Source organism: Patagioenas fasciata, chromosome 2, assembly GCF_037038585.1.
Source record: "Patagioenas fasciata isolate bPatFas1 chromosome 2, bPatFas1.hap1, whole genome shotgun sequence".
Lineage (NCBI taxonomy): Eukaryota > Metazoa > Chordata > Aves > Columbiformes > Columbidae > Patagioenas > Patagioenas fasciata.
Window position 1 is genome coordinate 15,588,351 of NC_092521.1, and position 23,174 is coordinate 15,611,524.

The 23,174-nt window shown below is 43.4% G+C and overlaps 1 protein-coding gene across 1 annotated transcript; it reads right to left on the bottom strand.

Moving 5' to 3' along the window:
- Positions 1-1,497: 1,497 nt before the first annotated feature.
- Positions 1,498-22,001, bottom strand: COLEC10 (collectin subfamily member 10). The gene is made up of 6 exons (XM_065831008.2): positions 21,691-22,001; positions 10,103-10,174; positions 8,551-8,622; positions 6,495-6,548; positions 5,157-5,252; positions 1,498-3,750 (listed from the first exon to the last, which is right to left on the bottom strand). Exons 1-6 carry the CDS (start codon positions 21,836-21,838, stop codon positions 3,359-3,361), a joined length of 834 nt encoding a protein of 277 aa, XP_065687080.1. The 5' UTR covers positions 21,839-22,001; the 3' UTR covers positions 1,498-3,358.
- Between the last annotated feature and the right edge of the window lie 1,173 nt (positions 22,002-23,174).

The following is a 23,174-nucleotide window of genomic DNA, read 5'->3' on the forward strand; positions in this document are numbered from 1 at the left end:
CTGTGTGAGTAGGAGCTAAGGGAATCCAATTTATTGAGTCTGGAGAAGAGATGACTTCAGGTGGACCTTGTAGCAAACTGCCAGGACCCATAAGGTGTCTTCAAGGAAACCAAGCCAGGCTCTTCACAGTGGTGACAGGTGGGTGGAAAATAAACAGCGGGTGCAAATTGAAACAAGAAACATTCTGACTGGAAATAGTGAAAAGAAAAACATGGGAAAAACATAATATTGGGATGGGGTAAAGTGGTTTAGGTGCCGAGCTCTAACAGACCATAAATCCTGAATAGTCAGATACCATTTCCTGTGCTCCTGGCTCCATCCCCTTTATGTAGAAACCTGAGGGACTTTACCCACCACAGTGAATTTCCATTGGCTAGCAGTGAAACCTGTGATATAGCGCGAATTCTTAATTATAACAAGAATTTTTTTTTCTGCAAAACACAGCTATAATATTTGAATTAGTGCAGGCTCAAGCTTCCATCTGCATGGCATAGTGCAGAGCTGTATCCACCTACCTGGCAGCTTTCCTGTATGGGAAAGCCTTTTTTATTTGGCCTGGCCTATGAGTTAGGCTTCTTGGCAAACTTTACTGACTGGGGCCTTGTGCTGTAGGAATAGGTTGCATAAGCACCTGATCACACTTCTGCCCGGCTGATTTGAACGTCTGTGCTGTGCTCCTCTGCTGTCCCTCTGCTGTAGTTAGCAAAGGACCGGCCACCCCAGTCTACTTGTTTCAACTGGTACAGCCCTGCCCAGTATTGCAGTGGGTAAAAGGGTTGGTTTTGTGTATTTTTTCTATTTAAGAAAGGATGAAGCTGGAGAGGTAGGAGCAGAAGAGGATGGAGGAAATGGGCAGTTCCAGCCTTTCCATTGCAGAAACCCAACACAGGTTCCTCACTCGTTTCCCTCATGCATGCAGCCAGAGACTGTGACAGTCATTCCTTCCTGTACATGGAGCATGCTCCAGGATTACTTACAACCCACGGTCTCTTAAAAAAGACCAGAGTTTCAATTTAGACATGTATTCCCTGATTTTGTTTTGAAGAAGCATGCCTAGTCCAATCTCCGAGCTTGATCCTGCAGCAAAGTATTGCTCCCCTTTCACCTTCTCCCAGCTCTGAGTTTCCTTCTAAAGAACAGGAAGGTGGCCCATTCATGATGACTGTAGCATCAAGGACACCTCTGGATTTTGTCAGCCAGTGGTCTCAGTATGGCCAGAGGCTTCCAGAATTTGGACCTCCAGTCTGCCAAGCATGTTTTGGTAACGTTTTTGGTCAGAAGTAAAGATGAGGTGTGGAGAGGATCTCAGTCTGATTGTGCCTCCCCACAGTGATGTTACTGTGCCACTTCTGCATGACCAGTAATAACTGACGTGCTGTGAGCGAGGCTAACAACCCTGGGCTTGCACTTCTAAAATGCATTACTTTTCTTTGAGAAACTTAGCCTTGAATTAGTCATTCTTTATTATTACCCATTAATGATTCTAAAACCAAAGTGTTTAGCTTAATGAGCTTATTACTAAGAAGTGTAATTCTACTTAATTTTGAGGAATATAAATTCCCAGGAAGGGAACAATTTGGCATGAGTTATGTCGTGCTAAGTGAACCTGTTTGCCCAAATACTCTCATAGCACGGTAAGGGACCAATGAAAAAAAATGTGGTCCCACTCCTTCATTCACAGGAGTGAATAGTTCTCTGGAGTCTGTGTAGCAACACAGATAATTTGCTGCTTGTAGCAACAAGTGGTTTTCTGGAGGAACAAGTAGCAGAGAAACTGGATTACAAGAGTGGTTCTGAGTCACAGGATGTCCTGGGCTGGTCCTGTGTTGGTCATTGCTCAGAGATGAGATTGGAGTCAAACTAACAAGCAGCTAAATGGTTTGGAGGATTTTCCTGTTGAGGGTGAGGCTGGGGAAGTACGGCTGTTGCCTACTTGCCTTGCTGTACACAGCAGTCGAAGGGAGACTCGGAGCTGACCCTTTGCACTGCTAATAGCAGGTCCAGCTCTTTGTATACCTAGAGGAAGACTATGTGCAACTGGTGCTCAGGGTGACCTGCAGGGTACATCTGCTGCACTGTGCCTAGTGTCTAGTACTCTCCTTCCCCTTCAGATATCATTCCTTCATTGTTAGTGTGAAGTGGGAAAGAAAATCTATAGACCTTCATTGCAGGGACCTCGGGGTTTCTCTTGACGTCTCCTGCTGTGAGGAAAGATGAACCATGACTAAAAACAGGCTCACTTCTGAAGGGAAAACAGTTGCTGTGTCTGAAGAAAAGACCTCCTTCAGAATGAATATATAAAATGTGATCCATTTTGGGCATGCTGACAGGAAAGCCATCACGCTTACTGCTGAGCAATTGTGCAGAGTCCTGCGAAGTACATGACCAAGTTGACCAACTGGACCTACATCTGGGTTCTTGCGAATAAAGCTTGTTCTGTAGCTGCTTCTTGTGTCACAAAGGCACATGTGATTTTAGATTAGTCATCAAATGTCACTGGCTACTGAGTTAGGGAGTTCACAGGGTCTTGGAATCACCTGTTAAACCAGCAATGCACATTGGGGTAGCTGATACTACATGTGCCTGTTTATAGCCTACAATGATGGTGGTGTTCTCAAGTTGCCTACAAGCTGTGCAGACTTGCATGTGGAAGTGCTGTTGCTGCATTAATTCCTTGCACCTCAAAGAAGCCTGATGGACAATGAAGTTGGAAGAAGAGACAAGTCCTCCCCTGCATATCAGACAATATAATTGCACAGCCAAATGAAGGAGAGTATAACATCTTCTAATCCAAGTTTGAAGTTGGCCCTGCTTTGTGTAGAAGATCCAACCAGATGACCTCCAGGGATCCCTTCCAACTTAAATTATTCTATGTTTCTAACAAAAGAAGGACTTTTAAAAGAGAAACTGCAAATCTGTTCTCCCAGCTCTGAAGTCACCATGAAAATTACCGGGACTTCTTGTTCAGGTCAAAGATGAATAAAGATCACACTCCTTCCATCTGTGGACTTTGCAAAGCACATCAGTAATTAATATACCAGTGAGTTTACTATTTCTGGCATTAGTGAAATCATAGTCATCTGTGCATGCTCTAGATTTGCCCCTACATTACACATAGAAATGCCCACTCTAAACTACACATAGAAATGGAATAAAAATTCACACCTGGCTTAATGCCCCCTGCAGACTTGTGTTGACTTTATGGTCACTGCCATGTTATCAGTAGTTGCTCTTGCATAGCCCAGTGAGGTGCCGGCTGGATTGGGCCATGTCCCTGGTTGTCTGCTCTTCCCACAGTGGATGAGTGAGGAGGAGTTATTGTATGTACAGCAGGTGCCAGGCACGTTCTGTGGCACTTCTATTTCCTCTTCTTGAGAAACTCACAGACAAAGTAGATGGTGACTTGGCACTCGGAGTCGTTCCACTCTCCCGTGCTGAGCATTTCCACACAGTCCTCGTGGCCAGCCGGGTCGTGAGGCTCCCCATCCTTCCAGTTACTGTAGTTCTGCAGTGGGCTGGTGTCTGCATACACAAACTGTCCTTCTTTTTCCATGTCGTTCAGCCCAATGAAGGCTCGGAAGAGGCCACTGCTGGAAATGTAGTCAGCAATCAGAGCATTGGTTGCCTCATCTTTAGGCATGGCCAGTGTTCCTCCTCTGTCCCTGCAGTGGAGCAACGCTTCTCGGTAATTCTTCTCTTCTTTCACGATGTAATAGAATTTCTCATCTGTCTCCCTGATACCTGCTATAACTTTAAGGGAGAAAAAAATTGTTTAATGGCAGGTCAACAGCTATTAAAGGTCCTTCTGTTCCAGTATGACAAAGATATGATTTTTACATTAGAATAAATAAAGGGGAGAGAGGAAAGGTATTCCTACCACTGAATTTTTGATTAAGAATGAGGACATGATCAGAGACTAATGCTCCTAATGGGACTGACAAGCACCTTGCCCACGTTAGGGCAAGAGTTATTCAGTCCTGATTGGCAGATCTCCTGTGACATTCAAGTTTTGCTTCGCTAATAGCTAGTACTAGTTAAATCAAGACAGGCTAGATGGTCAAATAGCACTGTCTTAACTCTGGATCACTCCCGTTGCTTTGCATGTTTTTGGATACAGATTGTGAAAGAGTGCCCTGGGATGGAAACACAGGGGATTAGAGAGTTTTTAGAGCCCTTTCCATGTAGAGGAAGGTCAATGTGGATGCTAAAATCAGATATTCAAGTACAGCATGATATTCAGAGCTGCTGCAGTCACTAAGTGCCACTGACTGGGAAGGAAGCTCTGGCGGCTCAGCAGCTTTAAAAGGCAAACTTCTCAGGCAGTGTGTGTCCTGGTGAGTCCAGCAGCGTGGAGCAGGGTGCCTGGGCAGCAGGAAAGTGGATGGATTGCTGGAATAGTCCAGAGCAGAGCCTTGGCCTGGGGCAGCTAACACTTTCTCAGACAATTCAGGAGTTACCCCAGGCACAGTTTAGGAGTCAGTTGAGGGACATTCCTGGTAATATGGCATTCTGTTTTGCAGGATTTGATAATACAGATGAAGGCTGTTCAGTACCAGTTGCCCACAGTTCCAGCCATTTAATTTACTGGTAGAGACTGTGGAACATTGTCAAAATCTCTGCTATGCTGGGAAATGCTTTTCCTTCCTTTCAGAGGGGCCAGTTTGCACTGTCCCCCTGACGATGCTGTCTGCGCATGTGGCTAATTGTAACCCATGTCTTTGGGTGTCAGTGCCTTGTTACAGGAAAAGGATGCTTGCACTGAGGGGAGCACTCGGAGTATGGTGCCTGCAGCCTTCCCATGCAGCAGAAAGATCAAGAGTTTCCTATTGCTTTTCCTGCCTCTCTGGAGCAGATTGGCACAAGCATTTTCCTTCCATCGAGTGTCTGCAGAGCCTGAGCAGACTGACAGCCCAGTTAGCAACCTCTGTCTTGTGCTGTTCATGATTCTTTGTGTGTTGTGTTTGCTTTTATTCATCTGCTGTTTATGTTCTTACAGGTGTAAGACCATCTCCTTTCTGTATGTTCTAGAGTGCCTCACACAGTGGGACCCTCTCCCGTTACCTGGATGCTTCCATAGAGCAGCAATGGTAGAATAATAGCAATGATAACTGTTACAGGAGCCAAATAAATCACACCAAATACTTAAGGATCCTTACCATTCTTTAGAAACTTGATGGATGTGTTAAGACGAGCAACATTGATATTCAGTTGTCCAACAACTCTGCGGTATCTTCCACAGTCACAGACCGTGCCTGATGCAATGCAAAGGACAGAGGATTTATCTGTTTAGAAGCATTTGTGTGTGTGGAGGGTTGGCTGTAGCCCATTTCCAAACCTTCTGAAGACTTGGCCTCCACTCGTGGAGAGCCAGTCTCACCCTGTCCCCCTGGCCATAATTCTGTTGATCAAAGCACTTAGTATTTTGGCTCTGTACCCTCCCTTACTAACTGGCTTAAGGATCTGTTCTTTTAAAAATGTGGATAGAAGAGTTTGCCATCTTCTTTCCACCCATATCGGGGTAGGATTTGCACATCCTCTGCCCATCTCATTATCGATTCCATCTAGTTACAGAGATATGGCTTGTTGTGGTGATTACTACCGCATTACATCTGAATGCCAGAGGGTCTGCCTCTGTATCCACAGACAGCACTGGTTCTTTGGCCTTCTAATAGAAACAAGGCCCTCCATGAAGTGGGGACCTGCTGTTTTCTCAGTGAAGGAACTTTGTGTGTATGCAAATTTGAGAAAGAACTTCTTCTCAGTGAGGGTAACAGAGCACTGGAACAGGCTGCCCAGGGAGGTTGTGGAGTCTCCTTCCCTGGAGACATTCAAAGCCCGGCTGGACACATTCCTGTGCGACCTCACCTAGGCGTTCCTGCTCCAGCAGGGGGATTGGACTGGATGATCTTTTGAGGTCCCTTCCAATCCCAAACATACTGTGATACTGTGATACTGTGAAAGAGGTGGAACAGGCAAAACTTTGGTGGAAGGACCATGTTAGTGAACTGCTGCATGCAGCTGTGGTACAGCAGAAATAGTTGATACCAACTCCAATAATCAATAACTGCAAGCACTGAAGTCTCAGTTATATTTTTGTTTGTAAACTGAAATTTGGCTTGGCATAGGGTTTTTTTATTCTTCTGTCATTCTCAGGAAGACGATTTGTTGCTGATGGTTTCCCATTAAAAACCAAACTGGCATCACATATGAAATCTTCTAAAAATGAACACGTCTGTGCATTCAAGGTGGGAAAACGTTCAAACATTATCCATTAATTTAGGTAACTTTTTTCCATATTTTGTGTATGTTGGTATATTCGTAGCCATCAGTCATGCCCTATGCAGCCTTCATTTTGCTGAACAAAGCCTTTTCAGTCTCTTCCTGTTCATCCAACCTATTGTCAAGTTTGTCCAGGGGCCTCAAAATTTTGTACAACTCCAGACAAGCCAACCCTGAAATCAAAGATATTCTGCAGAGAAAGATACATAGCATACCTGCTTTCCCTTTTTTTCCAGACACCCCTGATAAGCCTTTGGCTCCTTTGTCACCTGAATAAAGAGGAAAATATATTCTCAGATCTTAGACATGTCAGGGGAGCATATTTTAAAAAGCTGTTTAATAATATATTAATGGTGTGCTTCTGATAGGAAGCCCTGATGTACTGAACCAGCAGATGTGCCAAGTCAAACAAACCATGATTAATTCTGGCACATGGAAATAAGGAGAACCCTTTAATAGCTAACTTGCTGATAACACAGGTATCTTGTGTGCTGCAGGTTCCTGGTACCACTTACTTTAAATATAAACTGCACAATGATCCTGAGAGGCTGAAAGGACTCAAAAAACTTGCAGGAGGTGGGACCTGGGTTTTCTCATTGCCTTGCAGGACAGAGCCCTTCCCTGGGTTCAGTAGCCCCATGCTGGGATGAGACACGGGATGAGGCTGATGTGCACAAAGCCACTGAATTCATGTGTGCAACAGGTTACACGTGTGAGCAGCAGTTAACTCCTGCACAACATGAGGTTAGCAAGGAGCAGCATTTAATTTCAAATATAGTTCACAGAACTGTGATTTATTTTCATCCAACTGCTTTCCTCTTCTTCTGTAAATCATGATAGAAATGCTTCTCCAAATGCTGTGCTACTATGTAAGTGGAGGTGACCAGCTTTTTGAAAAATCACAGCTGTAATTTAGATCAGGAACAGCTGAGATTCATGTCAGCTCTTCTCTTATGAATTAAAACCTTCAGAGGTCAAAAAAACAGTAATGCTTGCTCTGCCTTGTTGATCGCCATGCTTTGATATGCTTTTGCTTTATATGGTTGTGATTTTTAAAAGAAATTAGGAGTTGGCTGTCATTTTAATTAGCATTGCTTGGCAATGCACATTTACAAGCTGAAATTTCAGGGTTGCTTCCTGAAGAACTTGAATGTTTAATGGTAGATTTAAACAGTGGTTTAGTGACCTTTGCTTCTGCAAATAAAGAAAGAAAATGAGAAAAACTAGAAGGGGACAATAAATTGTACATTCACGCTGAGAAAAAACGCTTGATTTAAAGGCCCAAAGTATTGGTTTACTTGCAGATGAAGATAAGCAATTTATGGGATTCTTAAATTCTATTCTCCTTTGGTGACTGAAGACTTCTGAGGTAACTACCTGCATTTTCAGTTGTCTAGATACTTCTGAAAATTCATCCCTGGGGCCAAATTCTTTTGTCCTTCTCTGGTACTGGGGTTGGCTGGGGGCCACCAAAGGCTTATTAAAAAACACTGGCTTGAGAAGCTCTCAGGAGAGATTGTTCCACCCATTAACCCGCATGCCTGGGTTGATGTGCTGGCTGGAGACCAGAGAGCTCCCCTGGGCAGGTTGGAGTCCCTGCTCAGCTTTCGAGGCAGTTCTTCTTGTGACAGAAGTGATATTCCTTCTGAGGCAGCTTTTTGGGAATACTGGAAAGGAACGTCTAAGCCTCTTCTCAGGTAACTAGAGCATCATTTCATGAAATTATTGTCCAGGTAGACTTGGAGTCTACCTTGAGTGGCAAGGAGTATTGTCCCTGGTTACTTGAGTGCTTTCTTAAAACTCTTAAAATCCTTTCCTGACCAAGCTTTCTCAGGCATCGCTTGGTCACCTCTCCCACAGCAGTGCAGGGGACAGGTGGTGGCATCCTGAGCAGCAGCACAATATTGACTTTGGCCTTCAGCATCCAAAGCAGAGGCACAAATTTGGCTTTCTCTTGTAGAGATCTTGCAGGATTTGCTTCACGATGGCCAGATTTCTCCCTTCATCTTTTATCATTGAAGAGTGTTGGCTTCTTAATTCATAAAGCAAATTATTTTAGGCAAGGAACTCTGATATATTGCATGTGGGAAATAAAACGAATGTTCCACTTAGCTCTCATCACCAATCTTTATGCATAACTTTACTTGGAGAGCACTGGTCACAACTGTTACTTGATATTATTCCATACCTGGAACTCTCACAAAACACATATTTACCTTGAGAAAAGAAAAACAATGCAAAACACAAGAAAGTTCCCGGACCAGAGCTTACCCTTTCCACCAATTGGGCCAACTTTCCCAAGCATTCCCTGGTCACCAACATCCCCCACAGATCCTTTGTTTCCTAAGAAAAGAAATGAAAAGAGTATGGATGGTTTCTGTCATTTCTTTCCTAAGGCATTATTTGTTTCTACTGCTGCTGTTTTTCCTGAGTGTGGCTGGTCTGCACATTCGGCAAAGCCAAAAGTGGATACAATAGCACATTGCAAGGCACCTTAGCAGAACTGCTTGTTCAAATGCCCAGAAATGTCATGTTTTCTTACAGAAAATACCAACTAAAACTGCTAGTGAGTACTTAGATATTGATTTTACTTCACATCCCAACCAGGCAAACAGCAGTTTTTTTTGGTTGGTTGTTTTATTGTTGTTGTTGGGTGTTTTGTTTGTTTGTTTGGTTTTGTGTGTGTTTTGGTTTGGTTTTTATTTTGTTTTCCTCCACCCCAGAAAAAGCCTTTCCTTCTTTCCTTCGGTAAAGTCCTCCCAGCTTTAGTGGAAATCCTTCTCAAGGCAGGACTGCAAATAGGGAACTACTAATTTTGCAGCATGTGCTTTCCCAGTTCTCAGAGCACCAAAATAACCAATACCTTTTAATTGGTTAATAGTTTAAGCTGTAAAATAGCTGCCCAATGACAAACCAATTTAGGGAGTCTTAGTTCGCACACTGAATGTAATATCACTAAGATGCTTTATAAATGTTTGGTTACCTAATTCCCTGTATCTTACCTCATCCTCTTTTCGAGGTAAGAGTCCAAGTCATATGAATCAATTTTAAAAAGGAGAAGTTTTTTTGTAATTATACCAATAAGAAGGTGATTTTAAAGTTTCTATAAAAATCAAAACTTTCCTGATTAGTTTTAAACCACTTTCAAGGAAGAAAGACCGTGTTTATGCATTATCATTAAACTCTGATGATGAATTAAGCTTTTGAGTTACAGTATACAACCAAGGCTGCCCCCATCACATCTGGTGCCTCCAAATGCGCAGCCCAGCTCCCTGTGTTGATATGGGAGATGTTTAATAGAGACACCTGCAGCTCGTTGCTCTCAACTCAGATGCTGTTTTATCAGGGGAACTTTGTTTCTCAGTGTATGCCTCTGCTTTTCTGCAAAACAGGGACATCTGAGACTAAATTTTTTTGAGCATCCTGGTGTACTACTAGGAAATAACTCTCAAAATTCAGTTTCAACTAAGGGATCATTTCAGTAGGAGAACAGTAATCTTTCTGATTATACATATGAGCTGAGTAATGTTTGTAAGTATGATCTGGGTCTCACTTATGACAGCCACTTGGGAGAGCAGCACTAAGTGTACTGCTTTATTACATGACTGTTTACATTTATAGCCTTATGTAGATGTCTTATGTATTGGTAGGAATTGCTCCAAGCTCTCCAAGTATTACATTTGCTGATTAATGTTTAACAGGATTGTGAAACCAACTGGTGCAACAGGAATGAAAAGCATTAAACATCACTGATCTTATACACCAGTACGGTTCTACAATGGTATTCATATACCAGTAATAGCCAACAAACTGCCATAAATACCTTTTGGTCCTTTAGGTCCAACCTTCCCTTGTTTGCCCACTTCTCCTCTATCTCCTTTTCCACCTTCATCTCCTTGCAAAAAACAAAATAAAGCATCATGGTACATTTATCTCAGTACAGTAAGTGCAGCTATACATCCTGATACAGTAAAGTTCACAGGTGGGGTTTTTTTTCTTACTGATTACTTTTTATTTCACTTTGAAGGTACAGTAGCCACAGGTTAAATTTCCAGAGAAGAGCTGATGAATCTGACCATCATTATGAAAAACTAAAAACTTCCCTTTCAGAGGCGCTGTTTCAACATAAGAATTATGTAACACCAATTTCTGTCCCTATCCCTCAAGCCCTATTAAGCCATAAAGCAGATAAATAACACAGTCTTTCTCTGTTAGGAAACCTGTACACACATGGGAGAGCTGCCAGGGGAGGCAATCAGAATTTATTAATTGTTCCTAGTGACTCTGTGTTCAAGGTATGCAGATGCTTTTGGAATGGGAGGAATGTAAATACCTTGAAATAGATCTTAATGTAGACTGTAGCAATTAGTATGGCAGAAGTCTTGCCTTCAGTTTTTGACAGGTAACATTTATATCTTGGTATTACAAATGTGTTTTGCAATTACTCCAATGCTTTGTTTTGGAAATGTCATACACAGAGTATCTGTAAGAGGTAAATTCATTGCATTTGTTACAGTAGTGCAGAGATGTCTTCAGATGAGATCAAGACCCTATTACACAGGTTTCTGTGTAGTTCTGTGTAAGTACTACTGTAAGAGACAGTCATGGAGCAGCTTACAGTGTAAAGGAACAACACAGCAACTAATAGGAAAGAAATGCTATCTCCTTCCTTAAGTAGCATACAGTTTCACTTGACATTATGTAGGATATTTGAGGCACAACTACAGTTGATTTTTGTGTCTTTTAATTCATAGTTTTGAGCCAAATCCCAAGAATATATTTTTCTTTTTTCTTTTTTTTTTTTTTTTTTTAGGCAACTACTAGTGGGGACTCCTGCACCAAACGACCTGCACTGGATACAGGCAGCCAAGCCTCTCCCCCTGTCCCCTGCTCTGGTCTGCAATAAGCCTTGTCCTCCTGGGGAAGTGGTGCCACAGTCTCTTGGCCAAGCTCTTGTGCCTGTGCCTGTCCCTCCTGCATGGGGAGAAGAGGCAGCAGCTCAACCTACAGAAACCCCACCTGGAGTCCTGTGTCCAGCTCTGGAGCCCTCAGCACAGGACAGACATGGACCTGTTGGAGAGGGGCCGGAGGAGCCACAGAAATGATCAGAGGGCTGAACAGCTCTGCTGTGAGGACAGGATGAGAGAGTTGGGGCTGTTCAGCATGGAGAAGAGAAGGCTCTGGGGAGACCTTATTGCAACCTTTCAGCACTTAGAGAGGGTGTATAACAAAGATGGGGACAGACTTTTTAGCAGGGCCTCTTATGACAGGACAAGAGGTGATGGTTTTAAACTAAAATAAGGGAGATTCAGGATGGACATGAGGAAGAAATTTTTTACAAATGAGTGCGGTGAAACACTGGCCCAGGTTGCCCAGAGAGGTGGTAGATGCCCCATCCCTGGAGACATTCAAGGCCAGGCCAGATGTCCCTGCTCATTGCAGAGGGGTTGGACTGGATGAGCTCTGAAGATCCCTTCCAACCTAAACTGTTCTATGATTCTAAAGTCTGTCTGCATGTCAGCAAAAGAGAAGTGAGAAGAACAGCAGTTAAGCAGTTAGTGACAAGACTAATAAGCAGTCTCAGTGAGGATGGTGCTGCCAGCCCTGGCAGAGGGTATTGAGGGAACTGGAGGTGCTGAGGGTACCCAGGCAGCCACTTCCAGCCTCTTACAAGTGGTGGATTCAGGGCTTGCCTGAGCCAAGCACTGCAACCAGACCACCCATGGACAGCCTCCAGTGATTGTTCCCTGCACCTCTTCTGCCTTTTAAATGCATTTATAGTTTTGACCTCTATAATATCCTCTGGCAAAGAGATCAATAATGTACTTATGTGCTGAGGGAGAAAGTAGTTTCCCATGGTTGCTTTCAGACTCATCATTTCTTTGGGTGTCATTTTCTGAAAAATACTGGCCACTCATTCCTGATTTACCTTCTCCTACTTCCGTAGCCACAGGTTGCATATCATGGGCTGTTCTGTGGGGTGATGTGACATGAGAAGTGATGCATACTAATTGCAGCATATAAAATGTAGTATAGTATTAACTATTTGGCTTCTTTCCATGTCAGGCTGGGCTGTGTCTGTCCCTCTATGCCAAAAAAACCTTCAGTGTTGGGGCTCTCTGTGGGGAGCAGACTCACCCCGTTGGTCAGGATGCCCCTTGGGGCATAGTCAGTGGTCCAGGCTGAGGAAGACAAAGGGCTGAACTTCAGTCCATGTTAGAGGGAAGAAGCATTTGCTGGAGGGATGAACAAGAAGGAAGCGTGACGTGGGGTGTGTGATGGCTCACTCAGGTGCTTTGTTTGTTTTGAACACCAGCTACTACAGAACAAAGCAGGAAGGGAAAAAACTACAAGCAGTCAGCAATAGAAATTTTAAACATCTCTGTTTTCACTGATTCTTAAAAATAGTTGAAAAGTACATATTTCCAAAAGCCAAGATCCTTAAATATCCAGCTGAAGCTGTGGGTCTGAGCCTGGAGCTGACGGAAAGATGCCTGTTTATACTGGGTTCTTGTCCACTGATCATCAAACAGCAGAGCCAGAGAATGAACGGTTTAATTTTGCTGTTGACCTCAGTGCTAACAACATTTACAACTGAGAAACCAAGAAATTGTCCTTTCCAAACCTGTCCATGAAACCCTTGAGAAAGGCGTAGAAGTCACTTCTCAGTAGTTCAGCAATTTAGAAAACATTCCCGGAGGCTGACAAAGGGCTTGTGAAATGAAACTCCGGGAGAAGGTTTAGAGCTGATCTGATCACGGTCTGCAAACCTGTACAGCAGGATAAATGTGTGATAATAGAATGAAGCAAGGTGTGATTCAAAGAATGGAAAAGCTGGATGAACCCAGACTAGAAATGCAACATGGGGATATTTAACAAATGGACCACGTGCTCTGGCAGGGGAGGGAGACATAGGGGGTTTTTCATGTCCAGCCTTTCCCTGTGCAATGAATTCCCTTGCCTAATATACACCATAACTCTGGGTCTCACACAGAAACTGCTGATCCTTGGCCTGTATCACACAGGAGAGCAAACCAAGTTCCTGCTGACCTTCCAGATGAGGGCTTGTCACCCTGGCAGTCCTCATCACCTCTGACATTCCCTGTGCCTTGCAGACTGCTGTGTTGGGTTGAAGGCTCTAGAGAGACTGTTGTTTGCTGCACAAGGAAGACCTTGGTGCAAGAAAGATGCCTTTTTTTTTCTTTTTTTTTGGTAAGAAACATTGCTTAGACAGTTAATCTTAGGAACTGTGCCCAGGAGAGAAAGTCAATATACAAGTGGAGAAGCTGTGATTACTTTCCAGAGATGTATTTTTCCAGTCTCAGTTTCAACATTTTGAGCCACTAAAAGCTGCAGTGGCTTTTTCTTGGAGACCTTGGAGCAAGCTTTTTACAGATGGAGCTTCTGGAGATGGAGCTCGGTTGCCCTGTATGGGCCATCAGACTGCGAACTGGCAGATGAAAGGGTTAAAAGGTGTGGGAAAGTTTGTTCTGGACATTTGGAGAGATTAGGGAGTGTCTCAATTTTTATTGCTAACACTTTGTGTAGTCCAAATTTTTTATCAAGCCCTCGAAAATCCCAAAGGAGAGGGAAGATCTATCACCTGTTTCATCTTGGCGCAAAGCAACCTACCACACCCTGCCTTAGTTTCCCTACCTAGGAAAATGGGGAGAATGGCAATTTACCTATCTGTAAGGAAGGGAAATCCTGTTTTTCTCCCTATATTGCATCTAAGAATGGGTAGGCCATTGCAAAGCAAGGGTGAAAGCAAACAGTATTAATTAGTGATACCATCTCGTTGTTAATCTAAGACTGGATTAAGCCTAGTGCTTCATAATACGGTGTTATAAATGCATTGTGTCCTCCTTTAGCTGATCTGTGCAGTGATCTCAAATTTTGGCGAGAAGTGTGAACTCTTGGGTTATGCTCCCCCCTTGTGGTCTCCTGTGATTTGCAACCAAGTAGGAGGGATTGTGAGAGGTTGGTTGACTTTGTTTTGGGCAGGCGTTGAGTTAGCTTTGTTTGTAATTTATAATAAGTATCCCTCCCTTTCCTCTCAGACTTAATGTGGACAAGCTGTCCCACTATATTAGCCACTTTTTTTGTAAAAAACGATCTAAATCCTACCAATACTCTGGACTCGGTTTTTGATTTTTGTACTACTGTGCTTTGTGCAACAGGAGGTTTTTTTAACAGAAAAATCCCCTCTGACCCCTGAGCTCATATGCTTGTAGTCTGTACCTAGGGGTTAACCTCTCCTTTGCGCTGCTTTACACTTGGGGCAGTGTCAGATTGAGTTTTAACCTAATTAGCAGATTGTCACCTTGAAACTATGGTTGCAAGGATGTTGGCTAATGCACTGCACTGGCATTTGAAGCATGGGTGAAGCACTTGGAGCCAGTAGCTGAAGCAGGACCATTTCTCCACCTTATTAGTATTCCCTCAAGCTGATTCAATTTTTCTGTGCCACAGATTTAAAATACCAGACTATTAAAATGAACACATGCATCAATAAATTACTGAATTCTTCCAGCTTGCGACTGTGTGAGACAGAAGGAATGCAGAAGCCATAAGCAGTAAATTACTTTTGCAGCCATTAGAAAATTTTAATTATAATTGAGAGGGAATCCCAGTCCTTCCTTTTCCTACAAACAAGCTCAGGAAAATTTTGAAGGTCTAATAATCAGCAGGACTTTTAAGCAGTTGAAAGGGACTCTGCCTTTTCAGGAGTTTCACTAAATAATACAATGTTGAGGTTACATTTGGTAAGAATTTAATTTAGTAAGAATTTACTGACCTTCATGTGACTTAGATTTCCCTGCTGAATGTTTTGTAGGCAATTTATCTGGTTTGTATTCACAAATCGAGGAAGTTTTGAGGTTAAATTTTTCATGTATGTTTAGTGACTCTCCAAGTCTTGTTATCAAGGGCTGACCCTGGTCCTTAGAGAATCAGGGTGTAATCCCTGGGGATTATGGAGCCCACATTCAACTGCAGAGACAGCCCTGCATCAAGGGCTTATGCTGGGCTACAGCACAGTTGTCCTCCTGCATCAGATACTCTGAATTGAAAAAAGCCCACCACCAGCTAAAAAGTCCTTGAGAAGCCCTGAGGGCATGGCTGATTTGCTGTGGGGGGAAGGATGGTTAATCTTTAGTATGCACATGGATGCTTTGCACTGTTTTTCTTGGATGTATTTAGCATTCCTAGGCATAGCCAATGTCCCACTGCAAAGGCTTTATATGGAATCTGTTATACGGTTTTACCCTCTGATCATGCGTGACACAGTTCTGCTGAACTCCATGTTTCCTGCTCGTAGTCCCACCAGAGGTGGATCAGGGCCTCCCCCCACCTCCACAGACAGAGTGTGAAGAGCATGGATGATTTCTGCCTGTCCTGGGTGTTAAACTAAAGATGGAAGGAGATGTTCATCGTCCTAAAGCCTAAAGAACCCTTCAGGAGTGACTGAATGCCTTGCAGATAGCCACAGGACTGTCCCTGCAGCCTGGGGACACCCAGTGACCCCGAGCACGGTGAACCTTTGCAGCACTTGCATATGCACAACCTCTGTTGGGAGGTTTTGTCACCAGAGGGAGTCGCAGACTCAAAGAAATAAGCAAATAGAGACCAGTTTGTCTTTCCAATGTACCAGCACGTTACAGAAACGTCAGTGGACAGCCTCAAGATTTCCTCTAATTTCACTTTCAGTGTCTTTTAGATCGTTAGCAGATTTCCCACAGCAGTGGGGATTCTTGCTTTCAAGCTATATATGGCCAGTGAGGACAGAATTTCTTGACATCTTCTGCCTGTCTGACATGATGTCCTCCTCCCTGTCCTTCCTCCTCCCGTCAGCCCCCAGTGCTGCCCCACACAGCTCCCTCGCCTCTGCCTGGTGCTGAGCATTATCTGACCATGTGCTGAATGGACTCAACTCACGAAACAGAAAAATATCTGTAAGGTAAATATACATTTTTAGTGAGTGAGCTGAATCAACTCAGTGGAAAGTGTGGTGAGTAGACAGCCGAGCCAAGCACAAGGTGAATGCAGGACCACCAGGTTGCAGGAGGGGAAGAAGATGATGTTGGGCCTCCCCTTCCAGCAGAAAACCTGGCAGCTGAGTGCAGCTGTTGTGTGCACCCATGGCCCCTCTCCCAGGTGTCCTGCAGGAACAGCAGGGCTCCCACAGGTTTTCTTGGACATGTTCTTCTTTTTCACCCAGTTCCAAATTAGACAACAAGGACCCTTCCCTGGTGAAATAGAATCTTCAATAATAAGCTGGATTCTTTGATTGCTTGTCTGAATTCCACTTATAAACATCCATTGACTTCAGTAGAAATACCCTCTTCTTCTATTGCACTGCATGAGCCAGACCCAAGCCTTCAGCTGGCTCAGTGAAGCTGCCTTTGTGCATGACGGGGATATGTAATATTTCTTTAATAACACAGAAACTATTTAAATTATTCTTGATTCTCTTTTCACGTGGTCTGACCCATTTAATTTTGCAAGCCGTTCCCCTGCCATTCCGACATGATCTCAGAGACCCACGGATTATGGTGGCTTCAGTGAGGAATCAGACTGACATTGGTAAGAAATACAGACCCAATATATTTTGAATTTATGTAGTTAAATCCCCACATAAATGCTTTGTAGCTCAGGCTGATAAACTGCGGGAACTTCATGTACTCTAAAATGAGGAATTCTAAAAGACATGAAAAATGGAATAATGTTGAAATTAAAGGGCTCTTCAGATCAAACTTGAGGAGCTAAGAGGGAAGTTTAGTTATAGGTTTGAAAAGCCTATAGGATGTGGTAAGGTATTTTATGTTTTCAGAAGAAAATGTGGATAGCAGTGTATCTGGTTTCTGAGAGAGTTTGAGATTTTCCAGGAGCTGAATTGCGTAAGTGCAATTAAAGCTAAGGAACGGACAGCTATAGTGGAGACCACAGTAAATGCTATTTTGAGGCACCAGCCAATGTCATAGAGTTTATAAGCATCGTTTGTCAGAAATAATAATAAGGAAACGCTTTACATCTAAATTGCTATGGGAAACTCCCGGTATTGTTCAGATTTCATCTCATTCCAGTTTCTCAACCTGGATCTGATTCAAGACCTTTGAAGTTCCTGTGTCTGGATTTCAAAGGAAATGAGCTTGGACCTGGGACAGATAGCACATTCTAGAGCCAGTCTTGGGAAGCACTGACCTCCCCGGAATCCATGTGCAATCAGTTTCTGCACAGCCAGGCCCCACCCCAGTCTTCTCCCCCTGCTCATGCTTTTAGTGAGAGTTTGGGAGTCTGCATTTTGGGCCCTCTGCTAGTTTCTGCCCTTGTGTTGTTGCTTGTTGATTTACTCAGGCCAGGTCAGATCCCACCTCATCTGTGTCAACAGATCACTCAACACTTCCAGGGTAGGTTGGACAAGATGGAGCTGGCAGCCTGCAGGTGACAGCAGGACAGAAGGATGGACAGAGCAAGGACACTGGTGGATGGCAGATCCCAGGAGAGCAGATCCTGGTGTTCCTGCCATGGCCAGGGTGTGGACCAACAGCTGGTGCTTCCCTCACTGCCATGGCTGCTGCCTCCCCACAGACTCAGCTCCTCTCTTGGCAGCAGCAACATTCAGCCAGAAAGGGTAGAAAGTAAGTGAGAGGGACATTAGAAATTTTGCTAGGCCAAGGACTTGGCTGCCCTGGGAAATCCATTGTTCTGTTTACGCTTGACCTGGTTCTGTTTGGGCCTAAGAAGTCGATGGAGTACAGAACTTGGCATTTATTGCCCTAGTTACTCAGCTGTGGATAAGCATTACCCCATGTAAGTTTTCTGAGATCCTGTGCTGAAGGACTACAACCAAATTCGTCCTAAGCGTCTTGAATCAAACACGAAAAGACACTAGTTACAAATGGTGAAAATCTGTTCTGGTCCAAAGCACACATTTTTTTCTTTTTTTTGTTTCCCAAGGTATTTCAATAAGGGTCCTAGAAATTGCCTCCTACATTTCTATTTTTAACTGCTCTATAAGCCAGCTTGCTGTGTATCACAAAAGCTTTCTCAAATAGGCAGAACAAGACAGTCATTTCACTAAGGGTATGTTCATTTCAAAGAATCCTCTTTTTGAGAAGGGACCAGAGCATTGCCTACAAAAGGAAACAGGAAGAGGAGTGCCAGCTTTTGGGTTTTTTTGTATTCTTTTTTTCCCCTTTTTCTGGAGCGCACATTTAGAACATTACTTTGCATATTTTTTTTTTCTACAAACAACTTTAATTTGCTTGCACCAGCAATGGAAAGGCAGCAGAGGGATGGAGGGAGTTGCAAGGCGCCTTGTTTGCATGACACGGAACCACCAGAGGTCAGACTTAAACTCCTGTTTCCAGTGCTGAGCAGTTTAATTCAGACTGACTTCTACCCTTGCAACAAAAGTGCAGAAGGCTTTTTACTTCATTCCTCCTGTTCCTGGGAGACTACATCCTGCCAGAGTATTTTCTAGCTCTTTGTGTTATACACAAAGGCCTCTGGTGTTGCCTCATGGTGTTTGGGAGCTGGTGGAACTGTCACAACCGGTTTGAAGACTTTGCTGATAATCAGCCTGGAATTACCCTTCCTTTTCATCCCATCACTCATATCATACTTTTCTTGTGACATCTCAAGTGTGAGCATAACAAAGAGTATAATTTTGAAGGGAAGAATTTGGCTTGCACAAATTAACCTCGGCAAGTTACATGTGGCTTGTACAAGAAGTGGCTTATTTTCACAACGCTAATAACACTTTTTGAACAGGTGATTTTCAAGGTGAGCATGCAGAGACGTCAAGTGCTTGCTCCTGAAACAACACTGAATGCCTGGATGATGAAGTGACTAATGCAACCTCCAACAGTGCAAGAAACGAAGGGTTATAAGTTCTAAGTCTCTCCAAACAACCTCACTTCTCTCTCAGCTTTCTCCTCTCCATTGTGCTGTGTCATAGGAACAGTAGTATTGCTGCTGCATAGGTCCACGGCCATCCCACTTGTAGCCAACAGACTGGATCTAGCCTACAGAACAATTGTGCCTTGCACTGGAATAGTTGAGTTGGAACAGAGTAGGAAGGTTGGATATTAGGAAAATATCCAATATCAATTGGATATTAGGAAAAAAACTATTCGTTGAAAGGGTTGTCAAGCATTGGAACAGGCTGCCCAAGGAAGTTATTGAGTCACCATCCCTCAAGGTATTTAAAAGATGTGTAGATGTGGTGCTTAGGGGTGTGATTTAATGGTAGACTTGAGCTCAATGATCTTAAAGGTCTTTTCCAACCTAAATGATTCTATGCTTCTAAGTCTTACAGCTGTTGGATACATTTTAATTCCTTGCACTTTTAGGTGCTTGAGCCCATTAGACATGCCCATGTTCATATGGAAGGAGGAACTTAGCACAAGAGGAATCTGGCCTGTGGTGGTGGAAAAAGTTGGTCCGTGTACTGTGTGAGCTCAGCACCTCTGTCTTGTGGGAGCACCACTGTGTTCTACTGTAGCTGAAGATGCTGAGCAGGTGGAGGTGAGGGGATGAAACTTGGGCAGAGTCTCCCGTTTTCAGGAGAATGGTGGACAAAGAGGCCCAATGGATGCAGCACAGGAAGTAAAACTTAAAGCAACAGAAGTCAGAGGCTTGTCCATTGTCAGGGTAAAGTCTGAGCAGCAAAGTGTTGCCTGTGGCTGTGGTGGGGTCATAGTGTGGGGATCATGTGCTCTGAATCTGTAGATGAGAAAGAGATAGAGGAAGACTGGCAACAGGACAGATTTTCTTCTGCCATATTAGGTCAAGCAAGCTTCATTCTTGACTACAGGGGATGCCTGAGCAATAACAGGGTAGTTCACACACCAGCCTGCTCAGTCTTTAATTGCCCAGCTGACTGGCAGTCAAAATAACCCGTGCCATTGAGATCCACTTTTAACTGTCCCGGATGAGCTCAGCTCTGGTAGGAACTGAAATTAGTCTGAAGGATCGTGTCACATAGACTGCAAAAAGTATTTGATGACCTGAAATGGATGTGAGCCAGTAATTTGGAAGTGATTTACTCAATACTGCTTTTACCAATCATGGATCTTGGGCATGGTAATCTAATTTTAAAGTAGTAGTGAGGACCGTGCCAATATACTGTCCAGCTCCTCTTGTGTCTTGGTGTCAGCCAGGAGGCAGTAGGACTGGTAATGACTAAACCCTGACTTTCTCAGTGTCACGCTTGCAAAGAACCATAGTATCTAACCTTTAAATGCTCCCTATACAAGCTAGACCACAGAAACCAGCTGGAGTCCCAGCTACTCTCGTGTTGTCACCAGACCACCTCATTAGCCTTGTGACTTGTTAAACACAATTCTGTCAAACTCTATTCTCCAGCCTGCCATTATTCAGATGCTAACTAAACAAACTCCCACTGGCTCCCTTGGGGATCATTACATCTCCCTGCATTTATGCTGTGGCAGCAGAAATTTAAGCTTGGGTTGTAATCATAAAGAAATTAACTTGCTGATTAAAAATGGTCCTTTAAGCAACATGCATTTGAATAATCCATCATAAAAACAAATGGGTAGCAGTGCTTTGGACTTGATAAGTTTTTTTCTGCTTAGAATTTAAATCAGTTGCATTTTTTTTCTCTCTCAGCCTGTAGCCTATAGGAAAATACAATGAATTACTAAAAAGAAAGCAATGGTTCGAACTACAATAGCCATGGTGTGGAATATATATATTAGATCTGTCACTGCAAGATAGATTACTATGTCGTAGACCTAATTTTTGTGTGAGGCACCCTCCAGGCAATTCCATTGACGTTACTGGTGTTACAGAAAAAGTAAGTTAATGCAGAAAATTTGGTTTCAGATATTTGCAAAGTGTTTTCAAGATAAAAGAACTGCACATGCCAGAGCCAATCAAGTTCTCATTGAAACCTGTAGTGACGGTCCTGTTTAATTCAACAGGAGCTGCTGGATCAGGTCTGACAAACGCAGCAGAGCTGTGCTTACGAATAAGTATTTGGAAATAATGACAGTTCAGTCATTTTAAATATTGCATGTTCCTCCCTATCTATAGGTGCAAAGTGAACCACTAACAGTTCACAATAGGTGCTCACTCAGTTTATGGCTGCTAGCTGTACTGGTTGTGATGAAAACGAGAAGTAAGAAATTTTATGTGGCGGGAGAAAGATGCCAAAGGACAGCTCTTAACTTATATGAGGCTATGTGACACTGTTCCTGAAACTAAACAAAGGCAAATTCAAGCCTCCTTGCTTCATAACTTTCCCCCATCACAGTTCCACTTTCCTTTCTGCAATAATTCACATCTTTAATCCCCAGCCCATGCCACAAGCCCACCATGTCTCTATTTTAAAAAATCAGCCTTTATCAGTACCAGTCTTAGCATTAGCAACCTGGTATTCCTCACCTTTTGGTCCAGGTAAAATTGTGTGTGTTGAGCAGACATCTGTTGTAGGTCGGTTGTCAACATCGAAACCAAAAATCTGAACTTGGAAGACAAAAAGCACTAGTAGGGTCCCGTATTTCCTTAGCTGTTGTTCTTTCTTTCTGCTCATCCTTGCAGCTTCTCAGGAAATGCCTTTCGTTGTTACAGTCTTAACAAATGCAGCTGATTCAAAAATAAATGCTCCACTAACTGAAGCAGTGCAAAATTGGGAGCTACATGCAAGAACAGCTAAATAAAGTGAAGAAAGGAGTTCAACAATGCTGTAGTTATTTCTGTCCTGCACATTATCCAGGATATTTATTTAACACTGACAGCTGTTTATTCCAATTTATCTCTTATCTGTGCGATGTTTAGCTGCTTTTTCCATGGAAAATTTCTTCAATATATGGGGATATCTCTTTTGTAATTTTTTTTTCCTTTCTGCACTGAATCTTCATGCCCAGCTTTTCACTTAGTCAAGAGACAAAAGACTTTGGTATTGTAACCAAGTGGGCACTAATTAGTTATAGGATACTTGTGGCTGGGTTTGTGCTGGAAGAGTACTACAGGCTCCATAAAACATCTAGAGAGACTTTTCCACACAAGCTTTCCTCCAAGGAGACGGTTGGTGACAGCGGACGAGCTGCCAGTCTGCTGTGGGTGGAAATCACTGGTAACATTTTGCAGCTTTGGGGTGCCATGTACCCATAGCTCCCAGAGCAGGGACCGAAAAGTCCATGTCATCAATGGGTGTTTGAGCCAGAAACCCACAAATGATGGTCTTACACGTACAGATTGCTCCAAACCCAGATTATGTTGGTAGACACAGTACAGCAGGGCAGGCTTCAGGATTGAATCCACGGTGTAGGATGAGCTTGCAATACCTCCTCCCATAGCACCTTCTCCTTGCTAACATCAGGACAGTGGTATAGCACAAGTCCCAGCACAATGTCATGTTTGGGTTGCCCAGGAAGCTGCTACAGGTTTGAATCTACATGTGATGGCGGGCAGGTTTTCAGCTGGGTGCTGGGACACCAGGTGTAGGAGGCTTCCTGGATGGAGGAACAGGTAGCGTGCAAACCCACTATTTATCCTTTTGGAAGGAGCTGTGACAGATACCCATCCATGTGCAATCCCTTCCAGAAAAACCTCAAGCTTTCTCTTAGGGAGAGCACAGTTGCCAGGGACAGCAGAGCATCTGAGACAGGCTGTCAGCAAACAAAGGGGAGATGAGTATTTGTGATCTTTCCAGGAATTTTGTTAACTTCTGGTTTCTTATACAACAAATGAGACAGCTACTCAAAAAGCTGAACTATGCCTTTGAACTGCCTAGTGTGTGAGAGCTCATGTTTGCTTTCCATTCTAGGCAAAAAATGTATTTCCTGTGATAATAGCTTTGAGATGCTTTCCTCATTATTTAAGAGAGTTCCTTAGCCCTATGATGTTTCAGCCTTTTGGTAGACAGG